This window comes from Brienomyrus brachyistius, chromosome 6, assembly GCF_023856365.1.
Source record: "Brienomyrus brachyistius isolate T26 chromosome 6, BBRACH_0.4, whole genome shotgun sequence".
Classification (NCBI taxonomy): Eukaryota; Metazoa; Chordata; class Actinopteri; order Osteoglossiformes; family Mormyridae; genus Brienomyrus; species Brienomyrus brachyistius.
In genome coordinates this window covers 23,366,392-23,393,748 of record NC_064538.1, presented here as the reverse complement: position 1 = coordinate 23,393,748, position 27,357 = coordinate 23,366,392, and the positions used below count along the sequence as shown (strand labels likewise).

Here is a 27,357-nt window from a genome sequence, read left to right as displayed (position 1 = left end):
TGCACTTCAAGTCTAATTAAAATGCAAAACAATCACATAAGCAGGCTTTAACTTTGAAATATAAATGAACAGTCATCCTCCAAATACCAGATAAAATCTAATGTATCTTAAGCCTAAAAGTGCTATAATAAATGGATTAAAAAAAAATACTAAAGCCACGACCATATAGCGTATCTGTCATTAATTAACATGGAATATGTTGCCTTCAGTATATAGTTTGAAATTCTTATTAAATGTGTTCGCAAGGTCTCTTGTAATCGACACATTTACTTATCGTTGTAACACTTAATTCTTGAGTAGACAGTCAGAATTGGGTGGAGTCACTCAGTGAATTTTGGTTCTGGAAAAAGGAAGAAAGTCTAACCTTCTGAACTGAATGTGCCAAAACTGCCAACTTGCCTGCCAATTGCTGAACTACTCAGACAGAGAGTCAGTGCCCGATGGAGTCAGCGTGAGCTGGCAGGGAGTTAGTGAGACACGCCACCGTGTGGCCGGGGATGCAAATAGCAGAAATACAAGGGATTATTGTACTGAAGGCAACATGACTACTGGCCAAAAATGAAAAGCATATGTAAATGAATTTAAAGGTCTCTGTCTGTTTTTATATGTTAGTTTGTCAAGTATATTTAGATCTGACATCTGACATTTTAGATCTAAATTCTAGACTTTTACCTGAACAATGTGTGGATCGAAAAAAAGTTTCACTGAAAAAGGTCCAACTGACTGAGTCTCATTCTAGGTTACTGGAGCCATAAGCTGTAAACCTAACTTGTCTAACCATAGTATATTACCTAATGGAAATCTTACCAAAGGATCAACTAAGATAAGATTTATTTCCTGTTTACTTTTTAACCATATAGCTAAAAGAAACTTTGTTACTTGGTTAATTTTTTTATAACATTTTCACATCTCCACAAACATCCAAGAATTACTTTCCTGGCAGGAGAACCTGCCAAGATTTTCAGTTCGACAGTGTCTGTTGCCATTGTGCTGGTTCTGGCAAAAGCATGACTGCATGGGTACATCTGTTGTGATGGTACAGCTACGTTATTTTGTTGCCAAATACAGCCCTTCTCATGGTGAGATTTATATTTACTTATTACACTGAATAACAGTAAAATTAAGTATGAGACCTATCTTAATCTTCACTTAAAATGTTGGCAACATAACTTATTTTATTCCATTCCTGAATTAAAAAGAAACATTTTTGGACCACTATCCATCATGTAATGTCAAATCAAAAGTGCTTTTTATGTTCTACAAATGAGAAATAAAATGGTATCCAATCAGTTCCTAACAATGGATGACTTGAGAATTAAAGCTCTCCAGCGGAGCATGCTTTACATTCACGTCTCATGCATTATTGTTGTACAGATTTAATATGGCAATTATATCAAAAAGGAGGATGGCAGAACTAAAAAATTAAAGATATGTTATGAGCTTGCACAATGGAAGACAGAGCTGAGAGATTATTCTAAATGCAGAGTAATAGGACCTTCTTTATAAGAGAAGGAACAGTTCTTGACACCTCCTTTTAGAGCATTTATTAAAGAAAACGGGGTTCCTTATTAAAGGTGCCATATGTCGTGTGGGGTGGGAAGAAGGACGCAGGAACACACTTGAATTGCAAATGAAAGGGACCTTAATATAAAAAAAGGAGAAACAGCAAATGAACAGAATCACTAGGGAGCCAAACAGAGAGGGGTAAAGCACAGGCGACATGAGAATGCAATATTAATGACAGATCTGGGGAGCACAGTACTGGGAAGGACATACAAGACTAATGATTCGGCAAACAGGAGGCAGCTGGGACTGCATAACAGGGCAGGAACAAGAGGTAAGGTAAATGAACCTCAGGTTTGTTAAGCCATGCCAGGGGCATCAAGGACAAAAATAATTATAATTGGATTGTAGAGCTCATGCAGAGATGATAGAAAAGCAGTAGCAGTAACCTTTAGACTGATTTTTGTTTATATAATCTCAAGGAATCATTATTGAAATTGTAGAGCTTGCTGAGTTTTGTTTTCTACAAAATTTTAAATGTGGTTTATGGTGCCTTAAACCCAGCTGACTGTTACCATTTTTTTAATGTGACAGTTGCATATGCATAACATGCAATGTTGATATTAACACTGCACATTATGTAGGCCTAGTACTGAGGGCAGCATGACGGTACAGTGAATAACACTGTTGCCACTCATTGCCACTTTGTGTGTAGAGTTTGCATGTTCTCCTTGAGTGTTTTTTTTTTTTTTTTTTTTTTTTTGGGTGGGGGGTGTGGCATCCTACATTTCCTCAAATTGAAACAGTCCAGGCACAATTTGATGATCTGTGTATTTTCCAAGATAATGTCACAAGACGAAAGTGAGAACGTACTGGCACTGAGATAACACTGACAATTGGATCCATGGCCAGGAAACTCCCCAAATCTTAATCTCAAAAAGCAGGTGAACAAGCAGAAGCACACAAACTGTGATCAGCTCTGAGCACTAACAAGACAAGAAAGGATCGCCATCAGTCAGGATTTGGCTCAGAAGCTAAAATCCAGGATGTCAGAGCAAATTGCAGAAGTTATGAAGAAGAAGGGTCAACACTGTAAATTCTGACTCTTTGAATACATTTTATTTGCCAATAACAGCCTTTGAAACGTGACAAATGTTTATAATTGCAATTCAAGTATATATTAGAAACATGTAAAAAAATTAATCCAAAAATGCTGAAGCAGCGAAGTTTGCGAAATGCAAAATTTGTGTCCCGGGCAAAACTTTTGGCCATGACTGTACCATTACATATTTAGCCAAAATCGAGTGTTCAGAAGAAATGTGGCTGCATACAAGCAATGACAAAAAAGATTTAATAACATACCTAGACAAGTTTCCCGCTTGAGTGGGGCCCCCTAGAGGGTGGGGTCTGTGCATTTGCACCGGTTGCACTGCGTTAACGACGACTTTGAGTCTCGGTATTAGTTTCAGTATGAAATATGAGAAATTGTGAAATTGTCATGTCTGACCATAAAGGGGCACCAGAGCCCCACAGATTGACACTCTTTCTCCCTAGAAAATTCAACACATTCAGCTGTATCTTATTGTTAATCACATTCAGTTAAACATGAGTTAGTCACCTGAAGGCCAATTCATACTTCACTTTTCACTTTTTTTTTTATCAGGGGTTTGTACCACACAGCTGCAGACTGTGTGTGTAGCCATGATATTGTTGAGATCTTACATGTCGTACTGTGCATGTTGTCTGTGCATATGCAAGGAAATTGTGTTTGCTGTAGGTATCAGCAGTGACTTTCACAGAGCAGAGGTCAACCACGATTGAGTAGAAGAAGAATTGTTGTATGAGGTACCGAGACATCCACATATCTCATTTTTGATGTCAAGACAATATTCCACAGTCGTGTTTTTTACAATACATCCCTCTCCTGGTCTGCTGTATGCAGCTGCCGACTGCAACCGTTTGCTTCCGTGGCCAAATTTAGTATGAACACAAGCTCCTGTATGCACAACTGTCTGCAGACCAAAAGCACACATGGAAAAATGAAGTATGAAATAGCCGTAAGCCTATTTAAGCATCCTAGTTTGTTTGTTGCACTTTCTTGTGTTGTCCTGCCGTAATTTTGCATTTGGTAACAGTTGCCTTCTTTATGTAAACCTTGCATAAAGCCTCAGGTCGGATTATCCTGAGCTTGGTCTGCTTTGATAGTATAGTAGTCAGAGTAGACCCTGTTACCTGACAACATCCAAAGTTCAAGCACACGATTTCTGAAACTACTAAATTTCCCCCAAAGATGTATGCGTGATTCACTGAGGTTAAATTACCTCCTCAAGCAGTTAAGTCAAAATACTAATTCATGGTTTCACATGCTTTGTCCCCTTCTTCTCTGTTAGCATTTTTCACGGAGGTGCCCCATGACATCACGGCACAGAGTGGAGAGGACGTGGAGATGGCCTGTTCTTTCCGGGGAGCAGGCTCACCCTCATACTCCCTGGAAATCCAGTGGTGGTACATCAGGAACTACAAAGACTGGACAGACAACCAGGTCTGGAATACCAATCAGGTATGGCCAAAGTGGGATATAGGATCGATTGGTTGAAAATCTAGTTGTAACTGCTGGTCTGAGCACTACAGTTGAACCTGTTATGTCAGACAGGCACACATATCTTGAATTTCTGGACCTCCTCTAGTGCGTGCTAACAGCAATGCAGCAGTCTTTTTAAATATTGCATTGCACTTTCAATTATACACACAAATTATGAGAATATGCAGCCTCTAAAAGTAGTGGCTAAATTAATGTTTCACCAACCTCTCAAAATTCCCTCATGTACAAACAAAATTACATTATAATGTAGACGTAAGAATTTATAATGCATAAGTATTGAATAGTATTTACAAACTGGTACTAATGAATGTTTACTTAGTTTGGAAAGTAGGAAAAGTAGAAGTAAAAAAAGTATAGCTTGTAAGCATCACCTTTAGTTGTACTAGACCATATTGTACTGATATGTTTTCTTCTGCCGGTGCACTTGGAGTGCAGTCTTATATTGAATAATGCATAGCTGGTATATAGCAGATGTTATTTCTTGGAAAGTACAGAAAAAGCATATTAAGAATGTATGATCTCATTGCTGAGAGCAACAATATGAGGTATATTTCCACTTACTGTAAACTTTCAACCCCACACTGTGTTTTGTGGCACTTTGAAGGAGGGGGAAATGTAAATCGAAATCCACTCACTTCTGTCTTGTATTATTCATGACCATGTCTGTTTTCGATTGTAGTAGCCAGCTTTATTTTTTTTTACTCCATAGCAAAACCCATTAAGGGGCCCTTCATTTGAGTTAAGCAGTATTAATTAACGTCAAGCAGAGGACACCCCTTAACCTCCCCTGCTTTTACAAATTGGTTCACAAAGAAAGCCATTATTAACTGAAAAACTGACCCGAAAGACATACTGGATCGATGTAATTTTTAACCATAGGTGTTATGAAAACGTTTAAATGTTTCCATATAGATATGATGTCAGCATTCCACAGACGTATCTGGTCAAAATCATATTTCTGCCTGGGCTAGTGTAAACACATGAGGAAAACAGAGGGAAAACGTTATTTTCACCAATGACATACAGTAAAGCAGGGGTCTCCAACAGTGAGAGGTGCTCCTTCAAATCAATCAATCTGGGCAGCTACATGTTTGAAATAATACAAGAAAAATGATTTGCTGTAATTTATATTTAAAACTTACATAATATAAAGTTTAAAACACAATAAAAATGAAATGAATGTGTTCTTAATGAATAGGCCTCCCAAGATAAATGACAAAAACAGCATTAGGCTTACAATCTACTGACATTTAACATACATGTTTGTTTAACATACAAAACATGGGGTTAGAAGCGAGAGAGTGGAGAGAGTGGTGTTGAGCTGCAGCGATTGTTTTGGGATTGTTTTTGGAGTGTTTTGAACGTATATTTTGAGTGTTTGTGTGCTTTAATTGTTTACGTGGGTGGCTGTTTTATTTCTATTTATTGTTCTTATTTCGGTCGGCGTGAGTGCTTGTCTGTCCTGTCTGTTAATTAACAGCGCGATTGTTACGGACAGTGAGCAGCATTTTATGTTCGCGTTTAACTCCGTAACAAACACCGGCGGGGCGATAACAGCTAATAATATCTAGCGTCGGTAACGTTACCCAGCGCCGGAAAAGGACAGTTGCTCCTGAGCTTTGCTCGGTCGCCAGTCGGGGCCGGGAGGACATTTTCCACTTTTTTCCCCGCTCCGGCAGTAGCCTGCTGTGAGGGGGTTTTTGTGGTTTTTCGACCTCCCAAGAGCAACTTCGATTTCGCTTTGTTTTTAGTTCATACTTGGTTCAGGCAGAAGTTCTTTTGGTAAGTAGTAGTAAATTTATCGGATTTAAAATTTTAAATAAACATAATAATTAAGTTCCGTTTCAACACAAGTAACTTATTTTAGTGTACTCGGCACTTTATTGCATTTAACGTTACGCTAATTAATCTTTAAAGTTAAATACACTATATAAATTTACTGGGCTGGGTACGGGGTCATAGTGAGTTAGTTAATTATGGAGCCGGCTCAGTGTTGCGTTTGCAACATGTTTGCCCTTCTGGACGTTAGTGTCCAGTCGGACTTCATCTGCGAGCGATGTAAGCTAGTGGACTCGCTCATGGTCAAGGTTCGCGACCTTGAGGAGCAACTGGCTCTCATCCAATGCAACAGTGAGTTAGAGGAGCAAGTTAATACGTCTTTTAGGGAGAAGGTGTGTACGCCACTAGCGGGGAGGAGGGAGAACGAAGAGCAGAGAGGTCGAGAGAGCTGGGTGACCGTAGGTTGTAGACGCAGGAAAGGGCGTACACACGTTATAGAGGTGGCATCACCTGAGGTGACTGTGTCGAACAGGTTTTAGGTTCTTCCAGCTTTAGAGCCGGAAGGGACTGGGGAGGCAGGTGGGCCCTTGGGCACTGAGGAGCCCCCTCCCCCCAGGAAGAGGGAGGTTGTGGTAGTGGGGGATTCCATTATTAGGGGAGTAGACAGTTATGTGTGCACGTGTGATAGAGGGTCCCGTACGGTGTCTTGCCTGCCTGGTGCCCAGGTAGGAGACCTTCCAGATCGTATGGACAAGCTTTTGGCCCCAGCTGGGGTGGATCCAGTTGTTGTGGTGCATGTTGGCACCAACGACATAGGCAAGGGTAGAAGGGCTGTTCTGCAGGATAAATTTATAGAAGTCGCCAATAAGCTTAGAAGCAGAACGTCCACGGTGGTATTCTCTGAAATACTCCCCGTGCCACGTGCAAGTCAGGCTAACTTAGCTGAGATAAGGAGATTAAATGCGTGGCTAAAAGGATGGTGTAGGAAAGAGGGGTTTAGGTTTATGGGGCATTGGAGGACCTTTTGGAACAGGTGGGACCTGTACAAGCCGGATGGGTTGCACCTGAACCAGAGGGGAACCAGTGTATTGGGGAGGCGTATATGTAGAGCAGTTGAGGAATGTTTAAACTAGGGACTGGGGGGGGGCAGGGAGGTTAGTTAAGTATGTAAGTGGGGGGAAACGGAAAGCCCCAAATAATCATATTATAAGTGGGCACCGTAATAGGTCTACCCTTTGTTGTCTGTATTTAAGCGCTAGGAGTATTAGGAATAAAATTCATGATTTAGAGGCTTTTATCTCATTGAACTCTTATGATATTATAGGAATAACTGAAACATGGTTGAGAGAAAAGGATGGACAAGAATATAATATGGATGGTTACACGTTGTTCCGTAAAGATCGTATAGGTAAAAAGGGAGGTGGTGTTGCAGTATATGTAAAGGAAAACTTGCAGGCAAGGGAACTTACTGATATAAATAAAACTACAGAAGCAATATGGGTAAAATTAGATGCTAAAAACTCAAATAGCCTAATTGTCGGTGTTTGTTACAGAACACCTAATGTAGCTGCTGAGGAAAGCAGATTATTATACAGTGATATTAGGATTATGAGCAATAAAAATGATGTGGTAGTTATGGGAGATTGTAATCTACCAGGGATGCAGTGGGACATTGTCACTGGCTCTTCTGAAAATGAACTGGAGATGGTGGAATTAGTACAGGATTGTTTTTTTACTCAGTTTAACACCTCTACCAGGGGAGATGCCATTCTTGATCTTGTTCTCTCTAATAACCAGGACAGGATTGGTAAATTAGACGTTTTAGAACCACTTGACAGTAGCGATCATAACATGGTCAAATTTGAGGTTAAGTTTAGTGTTCGAAGAGCTAAGTCCAAATCAAAAATATATAATGTTAGGAAGGCTGACTTTAAGTGTATGAGACTAAAACTAGAAACTGTGAACTGGATGGAGTTAAATAACAAAACTGTTGAAGAGTCCTGGGAATTTTTTAAAAGCACATTATTGCAAGTGCAAGAGGACTTCATACCTGTTTCCAGCAAGAATAAATCTAGGAAATTGCAACCTAGGTGGTTTACTAGGGAAATAAAGTATAAAGTAAGGAGGAAAAGGGCTTTGTTCCAGCAATGGAAAATAACTGATGATGACAGAATAAAGCAGGAATATCTAAGTCTACGAGATTTAGGAGAGGTAGATCCTGTTTAACGAATCTGTTGGAGTTTTTTGAGGAAGCTACTCAGGAAGTTGATGATAAGAAGGCCTATGATGTTATCTACTTAGATTTCCAAAAGGCTTTTGATGTTGTCCCCCACAAGAGGCTCCTACTTAAACTCAAAGCGACAGGTATTTTAGGTACCGTAGCGACCTGGATTGATAACTGGTTAACAGATAGGAAACAGCGAGTAGTTATAAGAGGCACAATGTCACAGTGGGCCTGTGTCCATAGTGGGGTACCGCAGGGTTCGATTTTAGGACCACTATTTTTTCTAATTTACATAAATGATATAGATACCAATATATACAGTAAACTGGTGAAATTTGCAGATGACACCAAGGTGGGTGGTGTAGCAGATACTGAATTAGCGGCTCAGCAGCTACAGCGGGATCTTGATTTAATTAGTGACTGGGCCGATACCTGGCAGATGAAATTTAATGTAGACAAATGTAAGGTACTCCATGTAGGGAGCAGAAATATAAAGTACAGGTATTTTATGGGTCCCACTGAAATAAAGGTAGCTGATCGTGAAAAAGACCTTGGTGTGTATGTTGATGCTTCCATGTCCCATTCTCGCCAGTGTGGGGAAGCAATAAAAAAGGCCAATAGGATGTTGGGATATATCTCCATGTGTGTGGAGTATAAGTCAAGGGAGGTAATGCTAAGATTATACAATTCCTTGGTGAGACCTCACCTAGAATATTGTGTGCAGGTTTGGTCACCATATCTTAAAAAGGACATTGTGGCCTTAGAAAAGGTGCAGCGTAGGGCCACAAAAATGATTCCTGGTCTTAGAGGAATGTCATACGAGGAAAGGTTACTTGAGCTTGTCATCCGAGATTAAGTGAAATTTCTTGTTGTGCCCCAATGTACATGTGTATAAGGGAAAAGGTTGGGAATTAAGGGTCTTGCTCAAGGGCCCACAGACATGTGATTATTCTGCTGAGGCTGGGCTCAAACCAACAACCATCTGATCACATGCACAAACCCGCTGAGTCACATTATTTCTAAAAAGGACCTACTCATTGGCAAGTGGCATGTTGGAGACCACTAGTATATACCCTTCTTCTCTCTAGCCAGGTTTCCAACCGCATATTCAGATCCCAACAGCCCAAACGTTATTGTTTTATTTTTCTTACCCCTTTATTTTTATCATAAATTTACCCTCCATGTTGTAAAGCTCATTCCACCAAATGATGTCCCCATTTCAGCCTCGCAGCCCAAGTCACATGTTCGCTATTTTGCAGTGACTGACTTTTTTTAGTCTTACCGACTTCAGTATTTTCCTCAATGCAGGTGGTACCCCAGGAACAGATCTCAAAGGATGCTACCAAAATAAGTGTGAGTTTTTAAAATTATTATTGTTACAATTATGTGTAAGAGTTGGGAGGGCAGCTTGTAGACCACTTTAGGTGCCAACTGGAGAACTTTAAGGTCAACATCCATTTCACTCCAGTATCAAAGTTACTGCTTCCTCCACCTCTATTCTCCACCTCTATTCTCCTAATGGGAGATCGAGAACCTTTACTTGTCAGCCTGCAGTGATTTGCATTAGTGGGTTCTAAGCCAGAGATAACGTACTAATACTAATAACCACCTGTAATAATATACGCACTGGAACAACCAAAACTAGAGTCTAAAACTTTCTGCCATCAGAATTGAGTTTGCATGGTGTAAAGATTAGCTCAGGGGAACTTAGGATGATTATTTCCCATTTGTGTATGTTCTTCTTTACAACTGAGTTGTAGTCCTGGTTTAAGTCTGAACTCTGGCTCTAGTTGTACATCAGTTCTTAGAAAAGTATGACCAGAAAGTGTACTTTAGACGTTTGATTTCAGGAAATTAGATTGTGAAGCGTTAAAATACCTCCACGATCTGCCTTTATGGAGAAATCCTTAGTGTTGTGCAACATGGCATTCTCTCCCCTGGATGCAGGTGGTGAAGGTAGCTGGGAGCAACATCTCCCACAAGCTGCGGCTGTCCAATGTGAAACCTGCTGATGAAGGTACCTATGAGTGCCGGGTCATCGACTTCAGTGACGGTTCGTCCAGTCACCACCGGGTGCGTGCCTATCTGCAGGTGGAGCCGGAACATTCTGCTGTTCTGCACCACCATCAACAGCCCATGGTCCACTCCGGCATCCAGAAAACACTGGACACCCAGCCAGCGCACATTACCCACAAAGGAGCCCGGCAACTGAAGAAGCACTCTGAAGAAAATCCTACTGGCTGCAGTGATGGCTGCGTCCTGTAGGGCTGACCCCTCCCCATGCCAAAGCAAAGACCGTTTTGTGTACATTGTGTAACATAATGAGTAAAAAACTAGGAGTGCATGTCTAATAAGTTTATAAGTAAGTTCGTTAGTCTATGAGGTATAGTTGACCAGCTTACCCTGGTCACCGTTGCTCTCTTAGCGCTATTTGGTTGTTTCACATTTATCTTTTCTGGTTTGGATATGTGTGAAGAGGTCAGGTGACCCTCACCGTGTTGTGCGCTGCCTGTATCCAGACGGGCCTGATAATTCTGTACAGTGCATTGAGGAAGGCCTGTCAGTGCAGACATTCTGTTTTCTAAGTGCTGTGTTTCTCATTAGTACTGAACTAAAAATAGACATGTGAATTTTAAGAAATGGTATTTTCATGTTGACTTTTTATGGACTCGGCTATTATTTATGAAGCTTTGTGAATGATTGTTTGAAGGGTTTATTTCCATTCTTACGTTTTGCTTTGATGTTTTGTAAGATATGAATAAAAATATGGTATATTTTACAACTTATTCTAGGATGTTGATCTCTAGGATGTTGTATGCCTTTATCAAATTAAATAAATTGTAAATGAACTCAAAGTAACAATTTCATTTTATTTTCACTTATTTCCATGAAATAAGAATCCTGTCTTTGTATTTAAATTTGCATGAAATATCAAAGTGTATTATGCGGATGTTGATTGAGTCTTTGAGTTCTACTCCTTCTTAAGCATGAAAAGAATTCTGTTTGATATTTTAAAGCACATAAACATTAGATTTCACTATTAAAAATTCTGGCAGTGCAGAATGGTACAGGTATCATCCTATGTTTTTGTAAAGAAACAGCATGATCCTTGGTAATTGAGGTATTTTGAGAGCAGTCGGTTTCCTCACTGTTGACAAGCGACTATGGCATGGGCACCCCTGGGCTCCATATCACTGAGTACAGCTCTACAACAGGGCAGACAGATGCTTTCACACTCTCTGCTTGTTATAATGAATGGAAGGTGCAGTGTCATGCTAACAACCTCAAACCACTGCACCTGCATTACTATGGTGCTTAAATACATGCTAATCATAAATTGAATCATGAAGTGGGAATACCCTCATGGATCCTTGATTCTGAGGTAGTGGCACTGCCGTTGGGCCTCACAGCAGAATAAATAACACAGTCGGCCCAAAAACACAAAGAGACGGCACTGCTCTAAATTTTTGGACTTGGCTAACTAGTGCTGCAGAAAGAGGGCCTCCCAATCCCACAAAAGAAAGCTAGCCAGCGAGCCTATGTTACTGTTACTTTGCGTACCTACCTCTCTCCTCCCAACAACCCTCAACTCCTATTGAAAACAAGTGTCAGCGATAGAGACTTACCTGCTGTTGTGAAATCTGAAATTTCGAAACAGTTTTTAATTTACTGGACATGTACATTCACATCTTTGGAAGTTTGCATCTTGACAGTTCGTATGTAGAGGATTTTCTGTACTACATCAAGATGAAATAATGCATCATGCTATCTGACCAACTAGGAGGAGCCGGAAAGAGTTACCGGGAGAAATGTAAAACACTGGGGGTGAGCTGACTATCTGGTAGAAACGAGAATTCAGCATAAATAATAAGTTCTTTCCATAGCTGACTACCATCCGATAATTATTGACCAATATCCATGTTTGTCTTCAGTGCTTCTTACCCGTTTTCTGTTGTGCATTATGTTATGTGCATTTTTAAAATCTCTTGGTTAGACGTAGGCTTGGGCACCATTATGGTAGCAAAATTAGACACCAGCCAAGCCTACTTAGATGGCTCATGTACTTTCCATGGTTCACGTTCTTACTTTTTCTCCCTTGTGTGCATTTTACACTATAACGCAGTATACAGTATATAGGCAGTATTTTAAAATGTTGATTTTTTTGTTAACATACGAGCCTATGTGTGGCTATATATTTGACTTATTTTATGCTGAGCTACAATGTTCTGTCATCTAACTACAGAAAGCTGTAGGGTTCAATTATAAATATATTACATCACAAAATAAATACAATTTTAAATGGTTGCAGGACTATTATATATAGCTTGCATGTACAGAACCAATATCAGAGTGACTAATCATTCAACAAATGTGACTGGTCCTATCATAGCAGTAAATAAATTTTATGCCCGACTGAAGTTACCCATCCATGATGTATATGACCCACTTGAGTTACCACAAAAAAAACCTTAAGTTTATTTTTCTTTAAAAAAAATAAGAGCTCTGGAAGGTATGTGGAATTCACACGCCACATTTAATCAAAATCACAAATGGCAATGCAAGGCCATTTGTTGAATTAAAAAGGAATGATCCAGACTGCAAATGTACCAGAATGTGTGAGTGGGTGCCCTTTGATTGATGGTATACTGTATAAAATGATCTCTACATTTTCCCCAATGCTTTGAAATAAAAAAATGAAATAAACTCGAGGCCCACCATGTACTGATTAAGTGTATGTTTTTTGCACTATGAAAGGTACCAGAACTAAACTTTTACAGGAAGATAGGCCACACTAATTCACAGAAGTTAACATACAGGACAGCAAATACACGAATGCCGTACGTTTCTCCATCGGACCTCCCCTCTCCCAAGAGGCATGTGGGTTGCCTGGAGTCACACATTACAAAACTATTCCGCAGTTCTCACCCCAACTTAGCAGCCCTTCAGAGCTGTTTTAAGCTCCCTTCTAGGTGCAACTCTGAGCAGCCGCTCTACCTGAAATGTTGTTAATTGCTGTTTTGAGGCCAGACAGAATCTCCCTCGGTGGCTGCACAGTGGAGTCGTGTCACCAGTCACTGTAGGCATTTATGCATGCAAACATTCATAAAACTCTAATTACAGCTCTGCTGGGACGCCCCATCCTCCAGCATTCTTAACTGAAACAGTACTTTAATTCCATGTATTCGCTATACAATAACAGGTAAAAGGTTTGAGGCAGAACAGAGGGACAGTCCACATGGGACACTTGATGTGACTGGGCCAAAAAGGCATCCCTCTGTCTACTGCTTTCACCGCTGCTGGCTCAGCTCCCGGCTGCCTTCCAGTCGCCGATCGCTTCCAGGAGCTTTAGCACGTTGTGTGTGTGCTCATTTTTCTCCTGGCTCATTCCGCTCAGCCACACCGCAGGCAGGTCCACATGCGGGGGCTGGTACGAGTGGGGGCAATAGACCTCATTCAGCAAGAACCAGACCCGGTCAGGATCCACTTGGACAAGGTGATGGAAAACACTGCAGTGCACAGAAGGTACAGGAAATCATTGAAAATCATAGGCAAACATCAATAAATATTTTAGGTTTATCATGTATTAACTAGCTCATTAGTATTTAGTGAATAATAGTAATTAAATTTCAGAACCCAAAATAACAGGAACTTCCACAGTACAGCCTATTCCGACTGATGGAGCTTTTCCATTGGTATATGGGAACCAGGCCATATCCAACCCCTACTGCAAAAGACTAGTTATAGCGTGGTTCAAGCTTGGTTCTGTAGTACTTTTTCAAGCAGTAAGTTATCACTTAGGCATCAATATGTGTGTGATACTACTAATAATGAATAATATAAAGAATATATCCTTTTGTCCTTCAGATAATCCATGAAGGTTACAGAAAATGGATGGATGGATGATTCATGCATTTCGACACATATCACTGGTCTGTTTCTCTTCTCCGTGCATTACGACCAATCCGATAGTGGCGTCGTAACCAGCTCGGTTTAGTCATGTTTACAGCCCTGTTAGTATGCAGCATCATGTTAGCGCAGGTACAGCTCGGATACGGCTTGAATACGGCTCGGATAATTTACAATGAAAATGTGTCTCTTCGCGGTTTGGCTTGAAGACAGCCCGGTTCTTGGTGGCCGTGAAAAAGCGCCATAATGTTAATATTTGTAGCCAGAAAGCAGCCATTAATCATTTTAAATCAGAATCAGAATCAGAATCAGAATGTGCTTTATTGCCATGTATGTTTCCACATACTAGGAGTTTGTTGTAGTGACATAAGCTCCACAGTGCAATAGAATGACGGTGACAGGACCAGACACGAAAAAAGACGTAATAAAAAAGAACAATATACAGTTATATAAGACATACAATGTGCAAAAATAGCAATAACTTTACAATATACAAAATATAAAGTAAACGCACAGTGGCTGCCATACGCGGCGCCATCTTGAATCGTATTCAAGCTATACGATAGTGAATAATGATAGTGAATAGTGATAGTGAATCATTAAGAAGATTGCAGATTATTCAGACAAACTGAAGCTACCTCAGGCATGCCTCCTGAAGCTGGAGTGGCTGTCTGCAGCTGAGGTATGGCAGGCAGGCCTCCGACACCAAGTCAAGATCACCATCGGCTGCAGAGACGGAAAGAGGATGGGTTGAGTGGGGACAGCAATGGACAGACATCATTCCTACTGTTGTATTTCCTGCCAGGCCAATGAATCAACCAGGGGGAGAGAAAAGCCCCACTTTATGAACTTGCAAATTTCTGTTCCATTGGCGTAAGCATGGAGAAATGTCAGTCTGAGTTACAGATTAGGTGAGAACCATGCAGCCCTAAAGGGAGACGGATTCAAATTGCCAAAATGGCCTCTTTCCATCCCTGGATTTCACACACTCAGCCCCTCAGTCACAGAGCCATTTATAGCCATGGTAACTCCTTCACTCTGCTATCTTTCCACAGATAAATGCATCCCCACAGCCCTGGACTGTAAGCCAATTTGAACGTTAATTTCAAAAGGTTTCAAAGACTTTTCATTCAAAATAATGCATGTGCTTTGTGACTGCTGACATTTAGATAACACAGTAAAAATGCTCTGCATAAATTATCTGTCTATCATGTGCATCCCTTGTCATTTGAACAACAATTCACATGCCACATTTAATCAAAATCATCCTGCAGTGTTCCTCTTCCCTACATCCTATCCCCCTACAATCAATTGGGGTCTTGCACAGTAGTAGCAATTAATTTCTTTGCTCAATTGCGCAGTGCATGTGACAACCCAGTACCAAAAATGTGAAAAATGGGTTTAATAATACTTCCTGCCTGGTGACTTGATTGCCCTAGCTGTGATGTATTTATTCGAGGTTAGGCTGCTCTGAGACTTGAAATGCACAAACACTGTTCAATGCAGTTAAAATTGCCCTTATTAAGCTTCTCGTTTTTTTCAGTGCCTCAAGCTTCTCACTTTTCCAGCACCTCAAGCCTGACATCTAGTGGTATAATTAATTTGGATTAAATAAAAGCCTGGGTCTATTCATTACAGACAGGTATATTGAGGTTGAAGGTTTCATCTGTCACTAGGAAGAAGTAAGATAAATTATCATATTATACATAGACAGCTTGTGTAAGAAAAGAACGGCTTAAACAATATGCTTTCTAACAAGAAAAAAAATCTATGACTCAAATTATTCAATATATGTAATGCAAATATAACAATACACAAAAAGCAAGAGGTCCAATATATTATTATTATATTATTTAATATCTAAAAATTAAACATGACACATAATTAATGGTCCACCTGCAGTGACAAGGCCATGGAAGCCGTTGCACTGGACTAGAAGAGGCCTACCAAGGTCCAGCCTGAGACTGAGAGAGCCCAGGCCCTGCAGCACTGCCAGCTGCAGCTTGAAGGCCAATGTGTGGCTGTAGACGGGCCCAGCTCTGGCGCTCACTGGCGCCTGTTTCAACAGCATGGCCGTGAGCCTTGGCAGCACCTCTTTGGAGACTCTCCTCCTGAGGAAATCTCCGCAGGTCTCTCCCAGAGTACACAGCACCTACAGAACACGACAAGACCCCAAGAGTCACCACATTAAGCATCGGTTCCTTACTGTTAATGAAATTGTATTTGTACGAGTACAGCTATACAGCAATTCTTTAGTTCCATATAACCCATTTTACAAGCCTATGAGACACACAGACACATCTGAGACTGAAGTTTAGGGCCAGAGTGTAGGGTCAGCCATTTTCTGGCACCATGAAGAGGTTTTCAGGCTTAAGGTTCTTGTTCTACGGCCTGACAGAGATTATTACTGTATTGAGCATGGGGTTTGAACCAGCCACCTTCCGCTGACAGGCAGTCACAAACTGCAGAGCCATCTCAATACATAAAAACACACGTAAACCATTTCCGAGGTGAGGACATACCCTGAAGGCACGCAGCACAGCCAGTGGGTCGTCATTGGTGAGCCGGTTCAGTAGAGCGGGCCAGCATCGGTGGGCCAGTGGCAGCAGCACATTCTCATTAGCAGTCAGCACACACACACACAACTCCAGCACGTCCAGGACCTGCCATCTCAGAAGAACACGCACAGGTCATGCAAGGTCACCCTTTCTGGTTAGTCAAACACAAACCACTCTGTTTTGAAAGACAACTAACATATAATACACAAGCACATCCTTTACTGCTACAAGAACAGAAGTCATGTTGATGTTGTCCTGCAAAAAGTTAAAAAGAAAAAGAATATCTTTCAAGAAACAACTAGCAAAAATAACTAGCAGCAATATCTAGTATTTAGAGTATAGGCATAATTTTTATTATAAAAAGAAAAACTTTATCAATGGAACAGTAGAAGCCTAAAGTAAGAAAACAAGGCTGCATAAGCACACTCTCACTGCAGGATCCAGGAACTTAGGTCGTGTTCCCACTGCAGAAACTCGGCCCAACTGTAATTCCTCAGAGGTAGTTCCCAGACTAAGTACTTTTCGCTCAAACAAGAACTACTGGGTGGGGCTTAGAGCAATAAACTTTACTGATTGGTTGACCACAAGCACCAGTGCTAACTTGGAAGTTACATGGAAGTCTCTTTATATTAAATCCATATTAATGAATAACTTTTTGCTTGTGCCTCCATATTTCTGCATTGGAAAATTTGACTGATAACCAACAAACTTGTCTAATATTGCCGGTGCTGGCAGTGAAACTTTAGAGTAACGCTACATCATTTTTTTTATTCTGTGGAAAATGAAAGATAGGGGCGGCATGGTGGTGCAGTGGTTAGCACTGTTGCCTCACACCTCTGGGACCTGGGTTCGAGTCTCCGCCTGGGTCACATGTGTGCGGAGTTTGCATGTTCTCCCCATGTCGTCGTGGGGTTTCCTCCGGGTACTCCGGTTTCCCCCCACAGTCCAAAAACATGCTAAGGCTAATTGGACTTGCTAAATTGCCCATAGGAATGCATGTGAGAGTGAATGGTGTGTGAGTGTGCTCTGCGATGGGTTGGCCCCCATCCTGGGTTGTCCCCTGCCTCGTGCCCATTGCTTCCGGGATAGGCTCCGGACCCCCCGCGACCCAGTAGGATAAGCGGTTTGGAAAATGGATGGATGGATGGAAAATGAAAGATCAATCTGCTGGCCAGATTTAATAATAAACATGTTGCAGGCCATAGAAATATAAAATGAATAACATGCAATTTGTCTGGTATTTTCGGAACATGCGATCGGATCCCCCAATAACTAACAAAATGATTAAATCACCCGCCATAGTTTTGGAATGACGCTAAAGTTTTGCATGAAAACACGTGTGAGTCTCCCATTCTTATTGAGCATAAAAGTCACAGTTCTTGTTGTGCAGTGGGAAAGCAAAAGTGACCAGGAACTACAAGAGCTCCCGGTTGAGACAGTCCAAGAATTTGGAACCATGAACTTGGTTCCTGAACTTCAGCTGATGACTTTTCAGTCTTATAGTTTCATGTGTTCCTCAGAAAACTCTACCTTCAGTCTAAGAAGCAGGCTGGGGTGAGAAAGTAGGTGGATGCACCGCTCCATCACTGCTTTAGCCATGGAAATATTAACAGGGAGTTCAGGCTTTATGTTGGTATCTTCTTCATCCATGTCACACTCTGGAGCAAAAGAGGGCACTTCTACAACAGAGAGAGTGAATGATATCATAGTGAACATAGCCCTGTCATGAATACTGAATATGGCCGATGCTCCTACCTGTGTCCAGTTTTTCATCTTCTTCCAGGCAGCCCTCAGCTTGCTTCTTCAACCTGTAGTAGTCCAAGAGAAACTGCCTCATATCAAGATTGTCCTGTGACTTGGCCCCAGTTAGACTTGAGGGATCCTTTTCCTTTATCGTTGCAGGGAACCATCGCACTGCAGAGTAGAAAATAAAACTCAATGTGAGGTGTGAGAACTGTGGATTCTTAGATGCACCTATTTAATCTAAGTCAAATTCTGAATGCATGAATTATAAACATTATTGTAACTATGAGAATACTGGTGAATTCAATGGGAACCATAAGTTTATAATGTAAGATCATGAAATGCACACCTAAAGCCTTCATTAGGGAATGTAACACTGCACAGAACACTGGTGCCCTCTCATCATAGCTCTGATCCAAGCATGCAAGCACATCTTGGACAACATCATCCACCAGGGGCAGGAGACTGGAGTCAGAGTAGCAGAACATTACTGCAAGTACTTGAGGAGCATGGGGATGCAGGCTCAGTCTCTGCAGATTCAAGGATATATCATTCAGCAGGTAATCCGAGTTAAAATTGATGAGCTCCTTCAAGGAGCTGTAGCCACAAGCATGGCAAACGTCCCACATGGAACAGAGGGCTGACTGACTGATAAGCATTGTCTTATCACCAACTTTCTCCAGTATGGGGTACAATACTGTCATCAGGAACAACTGAAAATCTCTTCTCAGGGCCAATGCAAAGGATCCTATTCCTTCCAACTGTATGCAAATCTGCCAGATGTTGCTGTTCAGCTGGGAAATGGTGGAGTGTTTAGTTACTGGGAGGAAATGAATATTGGTGCTTTGGGCATTGTTTGCTATATGGAGAACTCTTGACTGTTCAAAATGTCTATCTTCATCTTGGTCCACCCCCTCACTGTTGGTTGTCAGATGCCAGTTGTTCAAGCTAATGTACTCTTCAATGATGGACATTACTGCTGATTTCAGATCATCGCGACTTACAGGGTCATGTTCCAGGGTCACCGCAACACCAACCCCAGCTGCACCAGAGATAATTTCATTAAGGATCATAGCACACTGCTTTCTGTATGCTAAGGATTCTCTGTAAAGATCCATGAAGTGATCCACCAACAGATAGAGATTACCATAGTAGCCCAGTAATCTGCAGATTTGCTGCAGTGATGAAAAAATTTTTGCATCCGTAAAGTACAGGAAGTGCTTCCTCTGGGTGTGCGTCTTATGAGGTCCAGCCTCAGTGTCCACGAGAGAGGAGGAGCTTCTCTCTTCTACAATCCGCACATCGGTAACATCAAGCTCCAACACTTGCACCAAGGCTTTACTTATGCGCTGTAAGTGGGTAGCAGAGTTCAGCACCACAGACACTTGCTGTCCAAGGATCTTGAGATAGCCATGAAAAACATTGAGAATGAACAGCTTGTGCTGGTCATCAGAAGTCCTCATGAGGCGTGGTAGGGATGTGGCAAGGGAGTGCAGGTTCTCTGAAAGGACATTAGTAAAAGTCTGGTTGGCCTCTTCCTGTCTGTTCAGTGCCATATTTTCCAAAACAGCACAGCACTTATCACGGACAGCAAGGGACTCGTCATTCACCATTCCAACTAGGGCTTCCAAAAGGGGGCTAACACAATCCCCAAGGGATTCTTTACAGGTAGACAGGAGGTGTTCAGAAAGGATGACCATTTCTAGCCTCACTTTCCAGTGCTGGTGAGCTGAGGTGCAGGAAATAATCTTCTTTAAAAGAATAGCTAACTTCTCTGAAGTGTCCTTTTTCCAGGTCACTGTCCTCTTCACCAGCAACTCCCCAACCTTCCCCAGATCCATTTCTGGTTGCTCTATGGCCTTGCTGTTGGACAGCTGCTCATCAGCCATGACCAGTCCTACAGTCTGGTACCAGACCCTTATAGCTCTAATGGTGACAGCATGCCCCTGTCTGACATCGCCGGAGATCACCCGAGTCACAGAACGAGCAATTCCTGGTAGGAAACAAGCAAAAGTACTTCCAAGAATGCGGCTATTCTCCTGGTCTGTTGTGAAATGTATCTCTGGGCAGTCACACTTAAACAGCATAACGAGCAAAACCTTCAAGGCAGCTGCCTGGATCTTCCGGGATTTCTCCTGCTCACCCAAAGCCAAAAGCAAGGATACAGCAGCACCCAAGCCCGGCAACATTGCTGGCTTATAAAGCTCAAAAATAATGTCTCCACTTGCTGCATGCAGAAGTGCATCTAAACCACACAGCACTGCTGCCTTTAGCTCCTCCGAAATGAGTGCTGGCTTCCCAGGATCCAGAGGGGAGCTGAGGCAGAGGCACAAGTCTGAGAAGAGCTCTCGTAACAGGTCCCGGCGCAGCACACAGGTGTTGCCTAAGATGTATCCGATACCCTCCACTACCACCTGGATGAGGCATTCCTTCTTGAGACTAGGCGTCTTGAGCACAAAGCGAAAAGGAAAGAGAACATATTCCTGAAGCTGCTGCAACGCAGTGTCGCTGACTTCCTTGAGCTGTGAATTGAGCTGCTGCACATTCTGTACAGTTTGCTCTTGGGTCAACTTCACACATGTTGGCCGCAGAAAGGCAAATGCCAAATTGGGTTCGTCAATCTGCCGCATTCTGGAATTGCAACAGTCAGCAGAAGACATACGATTTTCTGTTGAGCAGAAGACACATATGAATTTTACTACAGATTGTCATTTATCAACATTAAATACAGATCTAAAAATATTTTGAGAAAAGAATCTATACAAAAAACTAATTGTGACAGAGCAACCTCAATCTACATTTCATCTTGACTTCATGATTTAGTGTGCAAAGTTGCATATTGGCAATTAATAATTACAATCAATATTTTTTCTACTGTACAGCTCACCTTCTTTAAGCGTTTAAGTGACCATTTATAAGGAGCCGCAGTTAAAACAGTCACGTAACTATAATGGGAGCTGTTCACATAATACAAACCCAACGACAATGTTTTTAAAATATTTGGTTTTAAAACATAATTTAAGCTCCAAAACTATACTCAAAACGGAAAATGTCTACTAGCTTTACCTTTTTTCTGTCATATTTACGATGCTTGTCGTAGCGTGGACTCCGTATATACCGATCCTGGAAAAACGTCATCAAGGTGCGCCTAAACTGAAGCGCAGCAAATCGGGGAGCGACAGTATGCGCGCGCGGCCTGTGACGTTAAATAGCTGCGTGTCAGACAGTGCAGGATGGTGTACACATAGTATGATATTTCTTTTATTATTAACATTCTTCCGACAAGGTTTTCATTGAAAACTGCAGAGCAAATACAAATTACAAATACAATAAAAACACAAATACAGAATCCATTTGCGCGCGAGCTGCAAATCGGGCAGTAACTACAAACTGGGTACTTAGGCAGACATGACCTGCACGCACTTCTAAACTAAGCTAGAGTTAAAATTGTTAGCAAACCAACATAATATCTTATTTCTTCCAGGCTGACATTTTAGTTGACGGCAAACATTAAAGAATCATGCAATTTGTTTTTAAACGGTTATTTTGTGTTTCAGAATAAGTATGAACGTTTTCAAATGAATATGCCTTCTTCATTTTAATTTTTAGTAAATTTGGTAATGTAAGCTGATATACGCGCACGCGGATGGATCACGTGACTCTTTTGCCTCTTGACCTTTGGCTAAAACGTCACTCTGCCATCTTGCTTGCAATACTAGGCATGATTGTTTTTACCAGCTAGCTGCTTAGCGCCGGAATGCTGTACTCAAGTATTAATAAAATGGCAAACCATTTAGACCATTTAGCCTCGGTCGCGACTGAAGTATATTAATGTCAACTAGTTACACCGAGGGTGCCCGGATAGTTGTAGCTAACAGGTCACAGGATATACTGTTGCCGCTTTAGCATGTTAGCGGCTGCTGGTACTCGTGCTGGATTTCAGGGAAACTGTAGTGTGCTCCAGGGTTTGGTAGGCATGCTAAGTAACAGAAAATAATTTATTCAGAGTTGTGAGGGTCGTCTTCTATCCGAATAACCATATTTGGCCTATTAATATTATATTTGTTGGCTTGTGCATTTTGAACTAGATGTGAGTCCTGAGCTGTTTTTTTTCCTCTTCGCCGAATTTCTGTTGTACTTAGAGTCAAGTTGTTTTGCTGGAGTATAATCTGACACTATTGTTTCCTGAATTAAAATATGTTTATAGCCTCAGTCGCGACTTCCAAATATGTATTTTGTGCTCGTACCTGAAACTTGCTTAAGTTAGTCGTTTGGTTACAGGACTAACTGAACCATTCGTTCGTTAAGTCGCCAGGTATCGCTGGTAGTGACGGTGCATGCAGGTGCACAAAAATAATTAGTGAAATATCGATTAGAAGATCAGTTTGGTGTGCCTGGGGAAACATGTCGTCTTTCTCTGAATCTGCGCTGGAGAAAAAATTGTCTGAGCTTAGCAATTCCCAGCAGAGTGTTCAGACATTATCCTTATGGATCATACATCACAGGAAACATTCATCATTCATCGTGCGCGTATGGCATAGAGAGATGAAGAAAGGTATCGCTGCAAATTCTTGCAACCTTTTCTTGTTTTATTTGAGAATATGTTTAAACAATTAAAAAAATGATAGTGACGCGTGTTTGACGTGCCACCATGTATACCATCCGTATCGTTTAACTTAATATTAATAATAGTTTTTTAAATAAATAATAGTGGTATGGGGAAATCAGATGTAGGAAATTGTAATAATACAATACGTTTTCGTACTTTTTTATATTTTTTCAGCAAAAACCAGCAGAAAATTGACTTTTCTGTATCTTGCCAATGACGTGATCCAAAATAGCAAGAAAAAAGGACCAGAGTTTACGCGGGATTTTGAGACTGTCCTCCTAGATGCCTGCTCTCACGTGGCGAGGTATGTGCTTCATTATTTGCATGAAATGAATACCTAAGTTTCTAGCTTTGTTTAGAGTATGAATGAATGTTGTGTGTGTATGCTGGCATGTTTACCTTATCACATATGCCTACTTTAATGGTTTGCCGCCCAGTGCTTTTTTGTTTTAAATTTTGCATAGTATGACTGGGCCTGCCTTGGTCTGAGTGCTAACCCCTCATTCCCTGCAGGGAAGTAGATGACAGCTGTAAGAAGCACCTGGAGAGGTTACTGAACATCTGGCAAGAACGCAGTCTGTACCGTGCCGACTTCATCCAGCAACTGAGACTGGCTATTGAAGATTCCAACAGCCCCAAACACAAGGTTCTGGGTAAGAAAACAAGTCACCTGAGGCAGAAATTCAGCCAATCATCTCCCTTATTATACAGGCTAAACAAATGTGTTTCTTCAATTAGGAGCAAAAAAAGATGTACCTACTTTGGGTGTGAAATTTGTCTCACCAAATATCTTGTGGGGGCAAAACATCTTTTGCAAAAATCATTTTTTGAGTCCATCCCTTGTTGGGTGCTGATAAGGCTGAACTGGTGCATTTCCATTTTGACTGTGAAGTGGCTGCTCTTCTACTCATGGAAGATGAATAGAGTTGCATTTTAGATATCAGGAGTATTAAGTTGTAGGAATTTTTCCCACATTGACGCCTTATTGTTTTAGCCATTTCAGATCTAGAAATATTGACAATTTTTCATTGTTATATTGCACATTTAAGGAATGGTAGCAGCAGTTAAGTGCATGAATTGTTTAAAGTGTTGTCTGTTTCAGGATGCTGAAACACACTAAACATTTGTGGCATTACTCATTTTATGTCCATGAGTTTTTTACTTTTAGACTTAATTTATTCAGTTAAAATGTCCCAAAGAAAGAGTCAGTAGAAACATTAGCTTTGAATAAATGGGATGTTGGACAAATAAATTATAATAATTCAATCGTAAATCATTGGCAGTTTATTACGGGACCTTATGGTAAATACAAATAGCACTTGGAATTCCATTACGTTGGTTTTTCCCCCCTTGCAGAAAAGAAAGCCACCAAGCGTCCTTACAGGAAGGTCCAGGAAGAGGAGGAGGAGGAAGAGGATGATGACTACAGAGCTCACTTCTCACCACACACCTGTGATTCCACGGGTCCACAGCTGGTACTGCTGCTTATATAGTGCTCTCTTTTCAGCAGTAGGTGTCAGCATAAGTCCAGTGTTGCATGTTAGCAAAACCGTGGCATCAACTTGTGCTTTCTGGTATATTTCCGACCTCCATTCATGCAAAGACCTAGAAGAGTGAAGAGGGATATTTAAGCTTTGCGTAAAATCTGGGCCTGAAGTCGTTCTTTGAATTGGAACAGAAAGCACTGTCTGAACAGAATTGAGGAGCCAGTGTGTCTGAGTCACCATGTTAAACACTGTTGGGGTTTTTGGATCTTTACCACCTTCTGTGCCCTCCTTGCCTATTGAAGACTGAAGAGCTGGTGAAGGCCCTGCAGGACCTAGAGAATGCTGCTTCTGGGGATGCTGCTGTCCGCCAAAAAATAGCCTCACTGCCACAAGAAGTGCAGGATGTGTCCTTGCTGGAGAAGATTGTAGGTGAGCTTGTCCTCAGTGCATTCTTCCTTTAATGAAATGCACTTCACGTAATTAAAAGATGAAATGTGCAGCAGTTTTGTTTAATTGTGTTTATGAAACTTCACAAACTGGTAATTAATGTTTTCATTTCATGATGGCTTGTATTTAAGTACAATGCAATATCGGCCCTACCCTCTAAACATCAACACTTGTCCTTGAAAGATCAGTATCGATCCACCACTGATTTCCACAGGTTCTTTTGTATCTTAGGCATTTTTAAGTAGCTCAATCATTACTGAATCTCCACTTCTTCCCTTCCCAGACAAAGAAGCTGCAGAGAAACTATCCAAGACAGTGGATGAGGCCTGCTTACTCTTGGCAGAGTATAACGGGCGCCTTGCTGCAGAGCTGGAGGACCGAAGGCAGCTGGCCCGCATGCTAACAGAGTACATCCACAGCCAAAAGGAAGCGCTCACAGAGAGGGAGAAGAAGCTGGAGGCAAGTCCCCGGGTTTCCTACTTTTGTGTCTTTCTGTCCATCTAGTTTCACAACTGTGGCATGGGTCCTGTGTTCATTTTGAAGTAAATCACTGCTGCTGTGATCAAATGATGGTGCTGGCTGATTTAAATGGGTTAATTTTCATCTCTGCAAGTGGCATTGTAGAATAGCAGAATGATTTATTGGGTAAACGGGGGGGAAAAAAAGCAGATCAAATATGCCATGATCGGCAGTATCTGAATGATTTCGAGACCATGTCTGTCCACGTAAGAAACGGAGCATGTTACCTGTTGGGGAGTAAGGAATCCAGAAACCAAGCAACTGAATTACAGTGGAAAGTTCTTTTGAAAAATTCTTTGATCTTTTGATAGCCAGTGGTGCGATGGGTGATTCAGCTATGGCTTTAAAGTGTTGCAGGGTGGGAATTTTGGTGTCTTATTTAATACTGCTTCAGGTTCCACCTTTATAAAGTTTAGCAGAACAGTGGTGGCTGGCAGTGAATTAGAAAATTAAAATATTTGTAGCAAGCAAAATACCCTTCTAAGAAACCCCCTGATAATTGATCACCCCAAAACAGTGGACTCTTGTTTTTATGCTTACGAGGCACTTTTTGGTAGGAGTACAAGCAGAAGCTGGCCCAGGTGACCCAAGTGCGTAAGGAGCTGAAGTCCCACATCCAGAGCCTGCCGGACCTCTCCCTGCTGCCTAATGTAACCGGGGGTCTTGCACCATTGCCCTCTGCTGGGGACCTGTTCTCTACTGACTAAGCAGCCCAGTACCCTGACCTGCTGAAGTGACTCCTGGAGAGAGCAGATCAAGGCTTTGCATAGAGGGCAGCGTGGGATCAGAACTCCAGCTTTCTCCAGCTCCACAACCAAAACCACATGTGCATTTTGTGGTGGTGATTTTTTAAAATACATTTTTATGATATGAACATGAAATCATCTTACTTGTGAAAAATGTAGAGGCAGTTGGTTTCAACTAGTAAATTATTAATTCTGTAAAGAATTCTTAGTGGTGATGTTCACTAAATAGCACCTGTGTTGGGTTTAGTGATTAATCTAACCATGTTGGGTGTGTTAAAAGACCCATGTGTGAATTTATTTTCTACTGCTGCTACTAAAAGACACTCTTTGAATTTAGCAGGTATATTTATACCTACTGGCATGACCTACAAGGGCCTATTCCTGCCCCCCCCCCCCCCCTTTCCTGGGCATCAGTACAAAAACATGCTTCTAGGTATATAAAAACTCAAATAAGGCCAACTATCTGTACTTCGTTACAAAATGGCATTTGATATCTTCCAGGTCCCAGATAATCTAAGCACTCTGTATAGTTTATTTTAATGTACGAAAATTAAGTTAAAAACCAAGTAATGTTTCAGATTTCTTTTCAGGTCTTTGTAATGAATGAGGTTGTAGTTTGTTCAGACTCTTAAGAGTTTCAGTTGTCATGGTACAATAGATGAACTTTACCAATATTCTAAGGTTGTCTTAGTATGTTTTCTCACTATTTTCTGAAATGGCCTTCCTGCGGAGTACTTAGTGAAACAGGAAATAGTCCTGTTGCCCTCTTTAATTAGGTCAAAGCATTATGTAATGTTGATTGATCTGCTGTTTTCCAATGGTCAGCTTTATAAAGAGTAGGAAAGCGAATGTTCTTTGTGTTTGGAGAGTGGTGGTGTGAAACATTGGTTCACTAAGTGCATGGCATATGCTTTGAAGAAAACAATAGCTAATAGCTCAATGGAATCCAAAACATGATGTATTACGAAGGAAAAATGTCGGAAATAAACCACACAGGATTATACAAACAAGCTAGAAAGTATGTATTTTTTTTGTTCCTAGTTCTCCTAATGCTTTTATCTTTGTTATAATTTAGTGTTGGTGAATGGTGACCACTGGTGCATAATCAGGTCTTTGAAGACCTTGTAATGAGCTGGAAAAATGTAGCTTGGTGTAGTCGTCAGAAAATCTGTTGGGGGGGGGTGGGGGAGGGGAAGAACCAAAATGCAACGGATTGCGTAGTTTTGGAAACGT

The 27,357-nt window shown here is 41.3% G+C and overlaps 3 protein-coding genes across 5 annotated transcripts in view; 2 read left to right on the top strand and 1 right to left on the bottom strand.

Annotated features, from left to right (window-relative positions):
- LOC125745334 (V-set and transmembrane domain-containing protein 2-like protein) overlaps positions 1-10,963 on the top strand; it is a 41,956-nt gene extending 30,993 nt beyond the window's left edge. Inside the window, exons 2-5 of one of the 2 annotated variants that reach the window (XM_049018089.1) lie at positions 3,894-4,063; positions 9,417-9,461; positions 10,056-10,125; positions 10,200-10,963. In XM_049018089.1, coding sequence (XP_048874046.1) covers positions 3,894-4,063; positions 9,417-9,461; positions 10,056-10,125; positions 10,200-10,333 — 419 coding nt within the window. In that variant the 3' untranslated portion in view covers positions 10,334-10,963. Of the gene's footprint in view, positions 1-3,893; positions 4,064-9,416; positions 9,462-10,055 lie in introns of both variants that reach the window. The other variant, XM_049018087.1, reaches the window with a different exon arrangement.
- Positions 10,964-12,560: 1,597 nt separating this feature from the next.
- tti1 (TELO2 interacting protein 1) lies at positions 12,561-21,509 on the bottom strand. 2 transcript variants are annotated; one of them, XM_049018013.1, is made up of 8 exons: positions 21,383-21,509; positions 18,666-20,984; positions 18,329-18,487; positions 18,104-18,252; positions 16,538-16,678; positions 15,963-16,167; positions 14,654-14,741; positions 12,561-13,615 (listed from the first exon to the last, which is right to left on the bottom strand). In XM_049018013.1, the coding sequence occupies exons 2-8, from the start codon at positions 20,974-20,976 to the stop codon at positions 13,411-13,413; spliced, it is 3,258 nt and encodes a 1,085-aa protein (XP_048873970.1). In that variant the 5' UTR covers positions 20,977-20,984; positions 21,383-21,509; the 3' UTR covers positions 12,561-13,410. The 2 variants fall into 2 exon arrangements, with proteins under 2 accessions (XP_048873970.1, XP_048873971.1); XM_049018014.1 differs by lacking the exons at positions 12,561-13,615; positions 14,654-14,741; positions 15,963-16,167 and having other exon boundaries at positions 16,544-16,828.
- A 108-nt stretch (positions 21,510-21,617) lies between these two features.
- Positions 21,618-27,134, top strand: LOC125745330 (regulation of nuclear pre-mRNA domain-containing protein 1B-like). The gene is made up of 7 exons (XM_049018082.1): positions 21,618-22,871; positions 23,100-23,229; positions 23,439-23,578; positions 24,282-24,400; positions 24,715-24,841; positions 25,143-25,318; positions 25,936-27,134. The coding sequence occupies exons 1-7, from the start codon at positions 22,721-22,723 to the stop codon at positions 26,083-26,085; spliced, it is 993 nt and encodes a 330-aa protein (XP_048874039.1). The 5' UTR covers positions 21,618-22,720; the 3' UTR covers positions 26,086-27,134.
- Positions 27,135-27,357: the final 223 nt, after the last annotated feature.